The 15,269-nt window shown below is 48.3% G+C and overlaps 6 protein-coding genes across 6 annotated transcripts; 2 read left to right on the plus strand and 4 right to left on the minus strand.

The window, feature by feature from the left end:
- Nucleotides 1–846: 846 nt before the first annotated feature.
- On the plus strand, nt 847–3,297 carry cat1 (catalase catB; the record flags this gene model as incomplete). Its single annotated transcript, XM_016742484.1, has 6 exons — nt 847–1,143; nt 1,195–1,420; nt 1,474–1,889; nt 1,940–2,104; nt 2,151–2,325; nt 2,384–3,297. 6 exons carry the CDS (start codon nt 847–849, stop codon nt 3,295–3,297), a joined length of 2,193 nt encoding a protein of 730 aa, XP_016592924.1.
- A 250-nt stretch (nt 3,298–3,547) lies between these two features.
- On the minus strand, nt 3,548–6,927 carry treA (alpha,alpha-trehalase treA; the record flags this gene model as incomplete). Its single annotated transcript, XM_016742485.1, has 4 exons — nt 3,548–4,762; nt 4,812–5,099; nt 5,151–6,866; nt 6,916–6,927. The coding sequence occupies 4 exons, from the start codon at nt 6,925–6,927 to the stop codon at nt 3,548–3,550; spliced, it is 3,231 nt and encodes a 1,076-aa protein (XP_016592925.1).
- A 1,203-nt stretch (nt 6,928–8,130) lies between these two features.
- Nucleotides 8,131–9,253, minus strand: PEX2_052120 (non-structural maintenance of chromosomes element 1 family protein; the record flags this gene model as incomplete). Its single annotated transcript, XM_016742486.1, has 3 exons — nt 8,131–8,403; nt 8,456–9,072; nt 9,142–9,253. 3 exons carry the CDS (start codon nt 9,251–9,253, stop codon nt 8,131–8,133), a joined length of 1,002 nt encoding a protein of 333 aa, XP_016592926.1.
- Nucleotides 9,254–10,372: 1,119 nt separating this feature from the next.
- Nucleotides 10,373–11,063, minus strand: PEX2_052130 (zinc finger CCCH domain-containing RNA-binding protein; the record flags this gene model as incomplete). Its single annotated transcript, XM_016742487.1, has 2 exons — nt 10,373–10,701; nt 10,763–11,063. 2 exons carry the CDS (start codon nt 11,061–11,063, stop codon nt 10,373–10,375), a joined length of 630 nt encoding a protein of 209 aa, XP_016592927.1.
- A 453-nt stretch (nt 11,064–11,516) lies between these two features.
- On the minus strand, nt 11,517–12,877 carry PEX2_052140 (NAD(P)/FAD-dependent oxidoreductase; the record flags this gene model as incomplete). Its single annotated transcript, XM_016742488.1, has 2 exons — nt 11,517–12,366; nt 12,417–12,877. The coding sequence occupies 2 exons, from the start codon at nt 12,875–12,877 to the stop codon at nt 11,517–11,519; spliced, it is 1,311 nt and encodes a 436-aa protein (XP_016592928.1).
- A 947-nt stretch (nt 12,878–13,824) lies between these two features.
- Nucleotides 13,825–14,735, plus strand: PEX2_052150 (SDR family oxidoreductase; the record flags this gene model as incomplete). Its single annotated transcript, XM_016742489.1, has 4 exons — nt 13,825–13,864; nt 13,919–14,232; nt 14,280–14,650; nt 14,699–14,735. 4 exons carry the CDS (start codon nt 13,825–13,827, stop codon nt 14,733–14,735), a joined length of 762 nt encoding a protein of 253 aa, XP_016592929.1.
- Nucleotides 14,736–15,269: the final 534 nt, after the last annotated feature.

Here is a 15,269-nt window from a genome sequence, read left to right on the forward strand (position 1 = left end):
GAATGTTTGCCCGGATATCTCCCGATGTTTAGGGAGTACGGAGTAACATACTCCGTACTCCGTACAGTTGGGAGATTAATCATACGAGACATGGTGTTTTGACGCTAGGGTGCAGATCCCCTACATACAGTTTCTTTTTTTCCAAAGCCCAAACAGACGCCAAGTGGGTTTTTGCAAGAACCTCACTCGCTAATTACCAAGCATCGCGACCTCGACCAACATTCCCCTTCGACGCTTAATCACCGCCAAGACATCAGCCCCTTGACCCCCCCCTTCACTATGCACGACGGTTGACTTGAGACTCGTCCGACTATTCCAACTCGGATTTGAGTCGCCAAGTTTTTCAATCAGCTGACATTTCGCCATTTCTCTCACGATAGCCTGTTGCCTATGGCCCGTCTATGGATCAACAGGGCAGGATTTCCATTGGGACGAGCCAACGGTCCATTCGGAGCAAAGCATGCATATTATCTCTGCTCCTTCTCCTTGGCTCGTGGAGACGGCCAACAGCCAAGCTTGGCCCCACTATGTGATTCGATCTCATCACACTGTTGGTCTCGGCCATTACGCTGAAATAATCAACCGTCTCCTGGTTGGAGAATCATGGCCAGCCCATGTCTGATCAATAATAGGACCTGAATTATGCGTCATCGCATCTTCATGGAGCTTCCCATTGGCTCATGACAAAGGTCGCACTAGGCAGTTTCAGTTCGCTGATCGGGGTTTACATTCTAACCGGAGTATAAAGAGAAGCCCAGGGTCTTTCATTTTTATTTTTATTTGACTTGTTGGCAAATCAATTGAGATTGAGCTTTATATCAACAGTTATATCATTTAACTGTCGCAATGCATGTACTTGCCCTCGTTACGGGCCTTGCTGGCATTGCCCATGCTGCCTGTCCTTATATGACTGGCGAGGCCGGCAATAACCCTCACATCGAACGTCGAGCTGACGGAGATGCTGCTGCCAACACCGAAGAATTTCTCTCACAATTCTACCTCAAGGACCAAGATGTCTATCTGACCTCTGATGTTGGCGGCCCGATCGAGGACCAAAACAGTCTCAGCGCAGGAGAGCGTGGAGCGACCCTGCTCGAGGATTTCATTTTCCGCCAGAAGATTCAACGCTTCGATCACGAACGAGTATGTTTTCTGCGTTTTTATTGAAGTTCTAAAGCTTATCTTTTCTTCAAGGTACCGGAACGCGCTGTTCATGCTCGAGGCGCAGGCGCCCACGGAACATTCACCTCCTATGGCGACTGGTCCAACATAACTGGCGCGTCTTTCCTTTCCGCCAAAGGCAAACAAACCCCAATGTTCACCCGCTTCTCTACCGTTGCTGGTAGTCGCGGAAGCGCTGATACTGCGCGAGACGTCCACGGCTTTGCGACTCGTTTCTTTACTGATGAAGGAAACTTTGGTACGATAGACCCCACTATTGACAAAGAAAGGACATAGCTGATTTGGATCTAGATATTGTTGGAAACAATGTCCCCGTTTTCTTCATCCAGGATGCCATCCTTTTCCCGGATCTCATTCATGCCGTCAAGCCCCGCGGCGACAACGAGATCCCCCAGGCTGCTACCGCGCACGACTCTGCTTGGGACTTCTTCAGTCAGCAACCTAGCACGCTCCACACCCTTCTTTGGGCAATGGCTGGCCACGGTATTCCTCGGTCGTTCCGTCATGTTGATGGATTCGGTGTGCACACCTACCGTCTGGTTACTGACGATGGAAACACCAAGCTTGTCAAGTTCCACTGGAAGGGACTGCAGGGCAAGGCTAGCTTTGTGTGGGAGGAGGCTCAGCAGACCGCTGGTAAAAACGCGGACTTTATGCGTCAGGATCTTTTCGAATCTATTGAAGCTGGACGTTTCCCCGAATGGGAGGTACGTAATAACCCCCACATTTATCGCGATTTTTGCTAATTGTTCGTTAGCTCGGTGTTCAAATCATGGAGGAAGAGGATCAGCTTCGATTTGGATTCGATCTTTTCGATCCTACCAAGATCGTCCCGGAAGAACTCGTTCCTGTCACTAAGCTGGGCAAGATGCAACTGAACCGAAACCCTTTGAACTACTTCGCCGAAACCGAGCAAGTCATGGTACGTCTCGACCTATCATCACCAGCGAGTAATACTAATTTCTTAGTTCCAACCGGGCCACATTGTCCGCGGTATCGACTTTACTGAAGACCCCCTCCTCCAGGGCCGTCTCTTCTCCTACCTAGACACCCAACTCAACCGCCACGGCGGTCCCAACTTCGAGCAGCTCCCCATCAACCGTCCCCGCGCACCAATCCACAACAACAACCGCGACGGAGCAGGTACGTACCCACCATAATCCCAGCCTCACCCTCAACACCCCCTTTCTAACAAACCCAGGCCAAATGTTCATCCCCCTAAACCCGAACGCCTACTCCCCCAACACAGAGAACAAGGGTTCCCCAAAACAAGCCAACCAAACCGTGGGCAAGGGCTTCTTCACCGCACCTGATCGCTCAGCAAGCGGCAAGCTCCAACGCACCGTCAGCTCAACCTTCGAAGACGTCTGGTCTCAACCCCGCCTATTCTGGAACTCGCTCGTACCAGCCGAGAGGCAATTCATCGTCGACGCGATGCGATTCGAGACCTCGAACGTGAAGAGCAACGTCGTTCGCAACAACGTAATCATCCAATTGAACCGCATCAGCAACGATCTCGCCACTCGCGTCGCAAAGGCCATTGGAATTGACGCGCCGAAGCCAGATAACACATACTACCACGACAACACGACCGCGAACATCGGCGCCTTCGGACAGAAACTCGCCAAGCTGGACGGGCTGAAGGTTGGTCTCCTTGCGTCTGTGGATAAGCCAGCTTCTATTGCGCAGGGCGCGAAGTTGCAGTCTGCTTTGTCTTCTGCGGGTGTTGATGTCGTTGTTGTTGCGGAGAGGTTGGTGGATGGTGTTGATCAGACGTACTCTGCGTCTGACGCGGTTCAGTTCGATGCTCTTGTTGTTGCCGATGGGGCGGAGGGTCTGTTTGGCTCCAAGTCTTTCACTACCCTGCCTAATAAGGCTTCTGGTGCGTCGACTTTGTATCCCGCCGGTCGGCCTTTGGATATTTTGCTCGATGCTTTCCGATTCGGTAAGACTGTTGGTGCGCTGGGTAAGGGCTCCGCTGCTCTGCAGTCTGGGCTCATTTCCTCGGACCGTGAGGGTGTGTATACTGGTAGCACCGCTGGGGATGCATTTGCCAAGGATCTTAAGGAGGGACTTCGGACCTTCAAGTTCTTGGATCGGTTTGCGCTTGATTAGTAGACGATGTCCGTTATGACTGTATGTATGGATATATCAATTTTAAATAGGTGCGAATACTGTTCAACTTGGCACGATTTACAACTAACTTTACACTTTGGAGCGTGATTATATGTAGGCTTCAATTCAATGAATTCGTATTGTGGGTGAAGTGCTGGTAGAGAACCAATGAGAAGAAGATTGTATTTACAAGGAAATCTTGTTGTTGAGTGCTTCGGGAAAAATCCAGGGGAACTCCAGGGCAAGTCAATCAGCCTCTAGAGTTAGACAGAAGCACTCGACGGCGACGCATAAAGGCATCCGTATCTGACACGGCTGCTGCTACACGCACTTCCATCTTCTTGTTGGCAGATTTGGGGCCTGAGGAAGTGTGCGTCTTCTCTTGTCTGAGAATAGCCCACTCTGCAACAGTCGCGCCAGTTCCATTTTTGGCCTCCAGATCAACAGAGTCAAGCGCTTGGTTTCCCACGATAAGTAGAGATGCATAGCGCGCTGCTGGCACGGGAGATGATAAAGTCACATTTGTTGTGTTTCCCGTGGGGATGGCAATGATCTCGAGGTTTGTGGTCTCGTCATATGGATTCGATTGAATGATGTTGGTCAGGCTGTAAATAACTTTGTAGTCCGAGCTTTCAGCGGAAAGCGCCCTCGCAGGATCTTCCAAAGTCTTGTTGTGGAAGATAACTGTGGCGTTGACCGGGGGTGCCTGTGCCCAATCGAAGTAGAAGCCTGATACCAAAGCGCTAACCTCATCTTCGAATGAGACTGTCACGGAACTTACATCAGCTGCCAGTGAGGGCTGCCATTTTGTCGAGGCTGCACCGTCTACTGCGGAAATAGGGAATTGGCCAGGTTCAAATGCATCCGAAGAGGAAACAGTCCGGCACTGTACGAGATTGCCTGTCACAGTATTCTCAGATCCAATCTGTCGGTTAGGAATGACAACAGAGCCCTTGATAGGGAGATAATAAATGGTGGTATCGACTTCTGGGCCAGTGTGAATTGTGATTGTTTTGTTGGCGAATCTCTGATCCGCAGTCTCCAGTGGGGCAGCCTCTGTGGCATGGCTGATGGTCGTGTGTGTATAATTTGACCATGCCGAGATGGGCCATCCTCGCCAGTAGAAGGTACGATACTTCAGGTATGGAATCTGGGGAGGCAAATTTGGATCCACATGGAGGATGTCATCTGCTACCAGCCGCAATCCAAGATAACCATATATGGCAACCTGGTTTGAACCACCGTGACCAGTCAGGAATGGATACGCCGGGTGTGTGCCTCCATTGACGGTAGCATTATCCACCATCTGCTCCGACATTTGGTAGAATGGCGCACGGGTATACGGCTTATATGAGTACTGCGCATATGTGTATGCTGAGCAGCCAGATGGCGACATTTCGTTTGCAACGACAGAAAAAATAGCCCAAGTCATAGCAGGGCCATCAGCAGATTGTTTGGCTGCGTACTAGATCTTGTTAGTTTAGCTTTTTGTTGCCAAAAATCAGAATACTCACATAGTCCAGGTCATCCAGCGAATTTTGGCTAGTGTAGTTGGCAGTATAGCCAAGGGGATAGGTGACCATAACCACATCAGCTTGTTTAACGACCGCGCTTCCATTCATGGTAGTGAACTCGAGGGTCACTTCATTTTCACGAAGCACCAACACATTGTCAGCCATTTCATCCCAGGTAGCATTTTCTTCAAGTCCAAATTGCTGACGGAAGACGTTCGCATGTCGGAGAGTCTCGGCAATGAGCGGCATTGTGAAGCCACCCGCATCAACATGATTGGCATACTCATCCTATCTTATGTTAGTTTTGGATGCGGCAAATAGATGGGATGCCAAACGTACAGGGTCGGTCATGTTGGTCAACGTCCAATGAGACCCGTTTCGAACCAGCAGGTCCGCATAGAGAGTAGCCACCGAATCGTAAATTGGGAAATGTTCTTCTTTGAATACATTTGTATTACCACTTGTAACCCATTGGTTAACCAAGGAGATTCCGATATCTCCATTTAGGTGATACTGGTAGTCCCAGCAAGGGCCAGTAGCCGTGCAGTTGCCAAAACGGCCACTCGTCCAAGGGAAGATTGCAGCTGACGGACTGAAATCTGTCTGGTTCTTGGAGCCAGATAAAGCAGTCTGTATATTCTCCTGTGTTTGGGCATACTTGGCCACACGGAAATTGGTAAACCGCTGAGACGCTTCTGGGTGAGAAGCAACAAGCCCAGGTTGCATCCATACATCTGCATCCCAGAAGACTTGGCCACCATAAGAGTCAGAGGTCAAGCCACCAACGGAAATGCTGTCCACGTTTACCGGTGCTCCCGCGGCTTCCTTGACTGCATTCTTGCCAGCAGTATTCTGCAGCAAGTAGTAAGTGCTGGCCACGGAGATTACTGCTAAATCAATGATGTGGCTATCTGCAGGCAATGTGCCGTTTGGAAAAGCGTAGTGATCAACCGAAGCATCGGGCATAACGTTTTCCCATTCCACGAGATGGGTTCGAAGAGACTGGGTGTAGCCATTGCTCATCGCGGCGGAGGCAGCCTTCTTGGCCGTTTGTTTCGGATCAACAAAGGCATCCGTAGAAGCACCTCCGACATATTTGATGACGCGAACTAACTGACCAGGCTTGAACTTAACATTCACTGCTTGCGCAATGGACGATTGGTTGGAGTGGACATATGGCTTGTTTGACACGATCTTGCGCGAAGAGAGATCCACATTTAGCGACCCAGTGAGGTTCGCATAAACATAAGCTGTGACACTAGCAATCCCATTCGGCCGGACTGCCGAGAAGATTGCACCGTCGTCTTCTCCAGTCTCCACGAAGTCGGTGCGCACTGCAGAAGCTCCATCGATAACATTGACGATGGTCGCATCTGATCCCGTGGTCGGGATAATCTCCATCTCGACCACAGCTTGATTGACATACAGTTTGTGGGCAAAAAGACGATAGGTAATCTGGTATGATCCCTTGTTGCCCCGAGGCGTCCATTTGTAAGACCAGACCAAGATACCTGCTTTGAAGTCGTATATGGTTCGGAAATTGGAGATGGTCTTATTGTCGACCTTTGCATCCAAATAAGTATCGTCACCGAGATCCAGGATAATTCCCGCCCAGTGGGGAATACCACTGATCACACTGTCGTCTCCATATTGGGATAGCCAGGGGAAGTTGCTGCCATTTGTAGTAGGCTGCGAGTCAAAGAACCCACTGACCGTTGCAAAGGTCTGGCGTCTAGAGAAAAGTGGCCAGCCGTTGGTGTCGTCTTCGTGAGTATCAATTTCAAAGAAAGGACCAGCACTGGCAACATTGATACCCAAATATCCGTTTGCCACCGATCCTCGAGATTGAAAGCGACCCTGTTCCAAGTTGGTTGAGCTCAGAAGCCAGTTGTCTTCATCCCAGGTCACACCATTGAAGCCGGTCTGGTACAGGTTGTTGCTGAAGTTGCCCGCCGAGGTAGAGCCTGTGTGTTCTCTGAAGCATCTTGTGATACGACTTCCGGGAGAGCCGCTCACAAGACTCAGAAGTAACGGCAATACCGCGCACTTGAACGACTACGCAAAGTGTTAGACGATTTGCAGAGGTACATGGGTACAAACTCACCTTGAACTGCATGCTGCAGTTTTATCACCTTGTCAACCAGGTCAGATTCTCGAATAATTCAAAATCTAGTTAAGAAGAGGCGATCGGCACTATTCATGGGGTCAGGAAGGTGGAGGAAGTAAGAAGAGTTTTGAGAAAAGATGGAAGTTTAAGGGCACTTTCCTAAATCAGCCCGAAATGAGAAGATCCAGGCACGTACCTATACTTTTTGTAAGGAGCAATTTAAATTACCCCGGCTATGAACGCATGGTAGAATGTGGGGAAATAAAGTCAAGCTTACTGGCCCATTCCAAGGTCAGACTGTTCTCAGTTCCAATTTTATACACCTTCTAGTGGAGGTCCAACATCAGCTCAGGGAAATGTCGTACGAGGCTTGGTTGTTAAACGGCTTGCACCGGGTGAACAGGAAATGCGGGGGGTAACGACCAATATGATGGTATTTTGTACATAATATTGACTATTGGCTGTGAAGACCGAAAGTTTCCGTCGGCATCCTTCACGGCCAAGACCTACCCGGCTTGGGATCGGGCCACCCCATATCGTCGTCATTGACTCCAGGGAAGGTTTGGTGCGAGGGATTTGGTGGATTTGTGGGGAAGTTGGGGGTGCATTAGTAAATTTTCTGACAAATTCCCGTTTGGAAGTTATTGAGTTAAGTAAAAATCTCATCAGAGCAGTATTAAATGCTCTTAAGTTTAAATTAATTGAAGAGATGAAGAGATGAAGGTTGAAAGGGTCGAAGTTTGAGGTTGAAGGGAGATAATGATGCCTCAGGTGTCTACTTCATCAACACTCACGTTTCTCTATTTTATAGGTTATGCCTTAGATATACCAGTAAGATGTATTACAATATGCTTGAGTTATTTGATTTCATTCATAAGTCATCCAAGGTCATTTTTAACCCGGCCTTTTATCTTACAAAGCCCATGACCATTCTCACGCACATGATCTCCAGTATCTACATTTTGAAACAAAATATAAAGGCTGAGCCTTGACAAAAAGCCCAAGAATGGGGTCGATGCCCGAGATGCGACATCGCTTTGGATGTCGCATCAAGCAAGCTGACAGTAATCCTCACTCAATATTTTCCCTGTCATTCATTCATTCGTTGCTTTTCACATGGGCGTGTCCACGGTGCGAGCGCATCTCGCTACGCTTGGTCAAACAAAATTTGGTAAGACCCACGACAGGCCTTGTCTCCACGCCAGCGTAGGTTCAAGTCTCTTCTTGTTCTTGTTCTTCGTTGTCGTTCTCGTCCTCGGAAATTTCACCAAGGGCACTAGGCGCCGCAGACGAGGACTGCCTCTGTGGTGGAGCGGCGTTGCTTGGCCTCGGGTTCGCAGTGAGCGCTCTTTCACCCACGAATTTATCGCCAGGCCACTCATTTTTGCAAACAGGGCATTTCTCTGCTTGCTGCATACGGAAGAAGTTGCGCATGCAATGGTCATGAAGTCGACCCTTACAATCACGGTTCTCGCAGCGTTGGCCCTAGAGTATCTCGGTCAGGTCTGTTTCGTACTAGGTCGAGAAGCACACTTACTACGGTGATAATATCTTTGCAAGCAGCACAAAATTTGATCCGCTCCACCGTTCGGCCATCTAAACTCTCGTCGTTATACGTCAAGACCAACCAGCCCCGCAACTCCATCAGTGCTCGTGGTGTAAGGCTGAGGTAGCCCTTTGGGCTCTTCTGCAGCCAGCCCTCTTGAATCAAGTGGATAATCATGGTTTCTGCTTGGGTCATACGCAATGACTGTACCGCTGCAGTTTGGGTTTGTGTTGAATCATTGCCCGTGGATTGCCGTTCGCTAGACGGAACCTTATGGAGTTGGACAGCCTGCATTTGTGTAGCTGCCATTCCTTCACACAGTCGGTTATTATTTGTAACAAACATGTGGTCAAGCAAGCGCTTGAGAAATGCAATCTCGTCCGGAGAATAAGTGGTCGCGAGTTGTGTCAAAGGATCACTGGTAGTATTTACAAGCGCATACACTCGCTTCGGTGGTGTTGCTGGGGCATCTTGCTGGGCTGTTTCAAGGACTTGCGGCAGTGAGCTTCTGATTTCAAGGTCGAAGGGTGACACGGCGGTGTTGGCGGCCGATATAAAGTCAGAGAATTGATCTTCCCCAACCTCATCAGGGTCCACTGTTCGCCCCTCTGCTCGATAATTTCAACATCAGCGACTGCCACCATTCGTGACATAGGGGTTAAACAGGAGTCAAGTACCAGATACTGTTAATATCGCAGCTAGAATGGGTTGCGCATCTTCAAAGGTCATAGACGAGCGTGCCATGAAAGCCTGGAGAAAGGCACGATTGCTGTCATTGTATTCGGGCATATTTTCAACTATGACTTCTGGTCTGGAGGTCTCAGGGTTCGCAATATCAGTCAGTTCAAGGTCCTTTGTGCCAAAGGAGCACTGGCTTTGACGCGATCAGACGCGCTCGCGTGGCTGTAGATGAAAGAAAGATAAGAAGACCCGATAAGGAGGCTTAGTAAATTTGTTGGTTCCTAAGGCACCATCTAGGCACGTTGCTACCAACTTTAGAACAAACTAAAGAGAAAATTATTTAGGAAACATTGTCCTATTCGTAGTCAGAAGGGCTTTTTTAGATTCAAGACAAAGGGCATCTAAACTCAGATAGGAGGATCTGAGCAAACAGGTATCAGACATCTCAACAACTACTTGATACCTCGAGCATCTGTAAACAGCCTTAGTATCGTGCGACTGGATTGTGCAAATACGGAGCAGGGTCCGAGCATATAGCATGGTGCTTAGAATCATTACCTAGGCTATGTACAGTTGTAGTTTTAACAAGTTACACATTATGACCCTCCATATGCTGTCGCTATCATCTTAATTAGTATCAGCGTGGGAAACGCACTGGTAGGGATCAAGGCTCAGGGTGATAGCGCCCGGGTATATTGTATATCATTTAGCCAGGGATAGTAAGCAGCTAGGAGCGTGTTTAGTCTGACTGGTCAAAAAAGTAAGATGTGGGCGTTAACTCATGAATGTAATTCGTCGTCTACTATCTGGCGCACACAGGATGAGTGACAGGATAAGTGACAGGATTTCGTTGAGAGATGAACCTATCCCATTAAATAGATAGATAACGATGTCATGAGCATGCACTCCTCGTCATACGACGCGTCAACTTGGTATCAAAGTCAAACTATCAAGCGAGTTCGTATTCAGCTTCAACTACGCATAGGGAATTACCGGGCAAGATTTGTACATGCAGCCAAGCTGTGAGTTTTATTGATCGCACAAGTCTGATATCATGATAAACGCAAATGCCAATCAGCAAAAGTAAAGACAGACCGAGACCCTATGTCCTAGATACGCCGCTGCGCAAAGGAAAGTGGAATCGAACCACCGACTGATATCGCCGAACGCCAAAGGATCGAATGTAGTGAAACAACAATGAGAAAATTCAAGATCCGTGGTACACCACTAGTATCTCCGCCGGGCGGGCTCAGGGCTGGGGCTTCGGCTGGCGCTGCGAGGATCTCTGCCGCGCTCCTTGAGCCACTTCTTGGTGCTGAGTCGGAGCTCGCGGTCAAGCTCAGGTGAAGGATCTTTTCGGTGAATGAAATTGCAGAAGCCCCCTCGTACACACCCTTCACCGCTATTGAGACGACAACAGGCTTCTCGGAAATCCGTGACGGGTGATAACTCGCAGTATATAGGTCGCGCTGCGTACCAACGGGAGTTTAATGCGTCACATGCTTTCTGCGCATCTTCTTCGTATTTGAATCGGCCGTAGACGTTACCAATGAGATCTATTGTCGCGAGACCAGATGTCAGTAGAGAATCGGATATTTCAAAGAGAACACTACTTACGGTCGTTGTTGTTGTCGCAGATGACCAACTCTTCAAGCTCGCCGTACTTGCACATCTCACACCATACGTCCTCGTAGAAGGCGTCGAAGTGATTCTGCATCTGGCTGGGGTTCATCTTGTTCTTGGGGTCGTAGGCCGGGTTCTGGTACATGTTCGGCATGAGAATAGTCTGCGAGTACGAAGGCTTGACATGCTTGCGAGAGCAGCGGTCGCCGTGTCGGCATGCGCCGATTTTGTAGTAGAACGAACAATTGACCTTGTCCTGCTCGGTACCGAAGATGGATGCAAGGTAGTTGGCCATGATTGGTTGCTGTCAAGCTCTGATGTTGGCTGAGGAAGATCTGAGGGAAGGTTAAATGAGAGGGTCGTGTTGCAGACACAGGCAAAATGAAAGGAGGGCAAAGTTGCTTTGACAGCTGGGTGATATCCGATGCCTGAAGTTTCTGGAGAGCTCGAGTGGCGCGAATACTTGATGACTAAACCTGGGGAGCTGCGCGGGTGTCCGGAATATCTATTATCCGATGTCCAGAGGGTGTGACCTTCAACGCGAGGTTGATAAGGAGGTATTTGAATTCGAAGTTGGAAGATGATCAGTCTTTGTTAATTTGACGAGCTGAACTTTGAAAGTCAATATGTGCACAATCAGAGGATGAAATCCTAAATCACATGGCTACCCTATTGTTTTGCCAGTGACAGACAAATTACGTCTTGAGGAACATCTAGTTAGAGCTCTTTCCTATCATATATCAAATGCTCACAGCTTAGAACTAGGACTTTTGTCCTGAACGGCCAATCCACTCACATCCACTGAAAGCTTTTGCTTTTTGATCATCTCAGAAACAACCTTCCCAGTTCCCAAACACAAAGAGATTCCCCACGCTCCGTGCCCAGCGGCTATGAAGACGCCTCCCTTGGGATTTACTTTCACTCCTCCCAGAGAGTGATCTTCCACTCTTCCAATCGTGGGAATACCATTATCTCCTACCGGGCGAAAGCACAGCCCTTCACGGATGATCTCCAGGTCATCTGTGTTGGACGTCTCGTCGGTAGCCTCCTTTGTGCCCTTAGGAAGATCTCCCATCAAACGGACTGCAACATCTTTGAGTTTCTGCATCTCGGAGGGATCAAAAAGCTGACTGGTATCCCCGGCGCAAGATGGAAGCTTCATCGTGGGGTTGTTGAGACCTGCGATATAAATCTCTCCGCCTTCCCTAAGGAAGATCTCAGCACTAAACCCACATGACGGAGGATGTGTGGTGAATACAGCATGGCTACTTCCACGGTAAACATTTCTCTCGTGCTCCATTGTATACCGAGGGGATCGAACTACCAGTGAATAGCCAGCCAAAGGCGATATATCAAATAGTACCTGAGAGGAAGGGAATAGATCTCTGAGAGCCCGCGGCGTCCATGGTCCCATGCTCAGCACAAGGTTCGTACAAGGAATGATTGATTCCTTCTTAGAATCCAAAGACACAATTTTGACACCAGTGATCATATCCTTCCCATCTTTGATCACTGCGGTTGCCTGTGCTGGATTATGAAGCTTAACACCTCGGGACACAGCACCATTAATGAGGAATTGGCTTAACCACAATGGGTCTCTGAACACAGTTAGCAAATCATCCGCAAAACGCTTCAATTTGACACCCACACTTGAGCCACGGTTTCGCCTTGGCTGATTTTCTCTACGATTCCCTCTTTCTGCATCGTCAACCATTCCGGAAACTCAACCGGGGTGATATCCTCGGATCCAGCCGAGGTCTCTGCCCTACTGGTGCCCGTTCGCAACCAATCGTCACCGCGGGGACCACCTCGCTGGCGTTGAGCAACGGTATCCAAGTTGAATGCTGTTCCTTTCATAAACCCCCACTTCTTCTCTCCGCCTTGTGTTGTGGCAAGCTCATGGTGCAAGTCGAAGGACATAGCACCAAGAGGGGCAAGAGATGAGTCGAACCAATCTCTGGCTAGGAAACCCGCGGCATATCCTGAGGCTGCGGTGAAAAGCTCTGGGGATTGCTCAACGATGTGAATCTCGCCTTCTGTTTGGTTGGCAGATAGGTAGTACCCAGTTGAGGCTCCAATGATGCCTCCTCCAAGAATGACGGTCGACATGCTGGCTGTTGTAGGCGCGGAATCAAAACCTCCCATCAATTGTCGAAAGAAAGTGTTCGTCCCAATTATTCCTTGCAGATGAGACTGTTCCAGGTCATATTCATCGACACTTTATGGTTTTTCTTCCCGGGTTCCTATGCACCGGCCCGGGAATGCGTACAAGTGAGTGGTGGGATGGATCAGCGGGGAGGAATTCCATGACTTGGCACATTAGATAATGATACATGCTACCATGGACCAAACTTTGCCAATACATTATGTATGTACTATGGAGTAGGGGAAGAAGCTGATCGCAACGGTTGGCTCTTTTGGGCTATCTTTTAAGTGTTTCCTATTGAAAGTGGATCTCTCAGGTCGCTTCTCTAAAATCGGTAACGGCTCTATTTTCTATTGCAAATTAAAAAATTACTTGGGACTATTGCTCAGATCTATGCCTACAGGTTCTATTTCATATACCCTACTCTTCATAATAAAAGATATAGTACAAGACGTCTACCCTGTAGGTAAACCTCCCTCAAGGTCGGGCCCCACGAAATTAATAAGCCCCGCACTAAACCTTTCGCGGCACTCTGTCACTGTCCTTGGGTCTTCATATTATTATTCATTGTCATAATTGGCATTCAGCATTAAAGACATCTGCAAAATAATTTTGAAAGTAAGTTATACCAGCTGCCTATCCAGATTTCCCCAATGCTTGAGTTAGTGGCTTTCCAAAGCTGTTCAGTCATATTTGTTCGCCCATATACCGAAGACAGCTCGAGTGTGTTTATGGAATAATTCGCCAACACCATGAGTCTCGGCATACAAAGCAATGCCGAAACCTGCTGTCATGCATGCTCTTTGCTACTGTTATTTCAAACTCAGCTTTCTTTCTAGCTTTCTTTGTCGTGGTGTTGCTTTTCTATTAGATAATTCATATCACTAACACCACCATAGCATTCATCAAAATGGCAGCCAAGACCATCATTGTCACAGGAGCTTCAAGAGGTACCGCCCCTCAAAATTTCATGCATGGCCCTATACTGATATCAACATCTCTAGGTATCGGCCTTGCCGTGGCCAAATATCTGCTCACGGCACCTCAATCGCACAATGTGGTGGTGGTAGCTCGCAGCGTTGAGCCCCTCCAAAAGCTCAAGGAGCAATACGGCAAACAGGTAGCAGTCCTGAATGGTGACCTGTCAGACTTCTCTCTTGCCCAACAGGCCGTCGATACAGCCATCAAGACCTTCGGTCAGCTTGATGGAATGGTCCTTAACCACGGCCTGCTAGGCCAGATCGGCAAAATCTCCGACGCTGATCCCCAGCAATGGAAGGAGGGCTTTGATATCAACTTTATCAGCTTGGTTGCTTTTGTACGAGACTTATATCAAATTTACCATGCACTACTAACAGAATCTAGGCCAAAGCGGCTCTTCCGGCTCTCCGTGAATCCAAGGGAAAAATTATCTTCACGTCTTCTGGAGCAGCAGTCACCGGTTACCGTGGTTGGGCTCTCTATGCTGCCACCAAAGCCGCCATGAACAATTTTGCCATGAGCTTGGGTGCCGAAGAACCCGACGTCACCTCCGTGTCTATCAGACCCGGTATGGTCGACACCGAGATGCAGCGCGCTCTGCGGGAGGACCATGCCACAGCATTGGACGCTGAAATGCACTCCAAGTTCACTGGAGTCCACAAGGACGGCAAGCTCCTCAAGCCCGAACAGCCCGGCCATGTCATGGCCAAGCTGGTGCTCGATGCGCCGAAGGAAATCAGCGGTCATTTCTATTCGTATGTCCTATCCCACACATTACGCGAGAAGTTACTAATAATTGGCAGGTGGAACGACAAGGAACTCGAGGTTTTCCAGGAATAAGAATATCATTGATAGCTAGTATAAATTTTTGTGTTCATATCTGTAATCTTTATAGCAAGTCAGTAACGATCGCCATATAACAATGAGTGCAAGATTTGGAGCAATGATTGATTACAAGTCAGTCGAAAGATGAAAAGCAATACATTTTATAAGCATTAGGCGCAGTGCACCTTCATGTTTAGCATGGAATGTAAAGGTATACATCATGTAATTGGAACTGAAAATATAGCAAAATTTCTGCGCGTACCTTTAAATACAGATGTAAAGTATTCCCATCCTCCCAATTGTGCTCCACAAATGTAATCCAAGCAGAAACGAGTTCCAAGCTACAATAACGAGATTGATTTTCTGTAAAAATTCTTCAATAAAGTTAGCAACAGCTTCAGACAAATGAAGTGAGATGCAAATAGGCAGAATTGATATAGTTCAGATAGTCCGTTTGGCTAGGACAGGTAAGGTCACCATAGAATGTATGATAGGGGCGACAAGCAAAGTTCATCATGTAGAAATTGGAAAAAAGGGATTCAAGCAAGA

The sequence above is a fragment of the Penicillium expansum genome (genome assembly GCF_000769745.1).
Source record: "Penicillium expansum strain MD-8 chromosome Unknown contig167, whole genome shotgun sequence".
Taxonomy (NCBI): domain Eukaryota; kingdom Fungi; phylum Ascomycota; class Eurotiomycetes; order Eurotiales; family Aspergillaceae; genus Penicillium; species Penicillium expansum.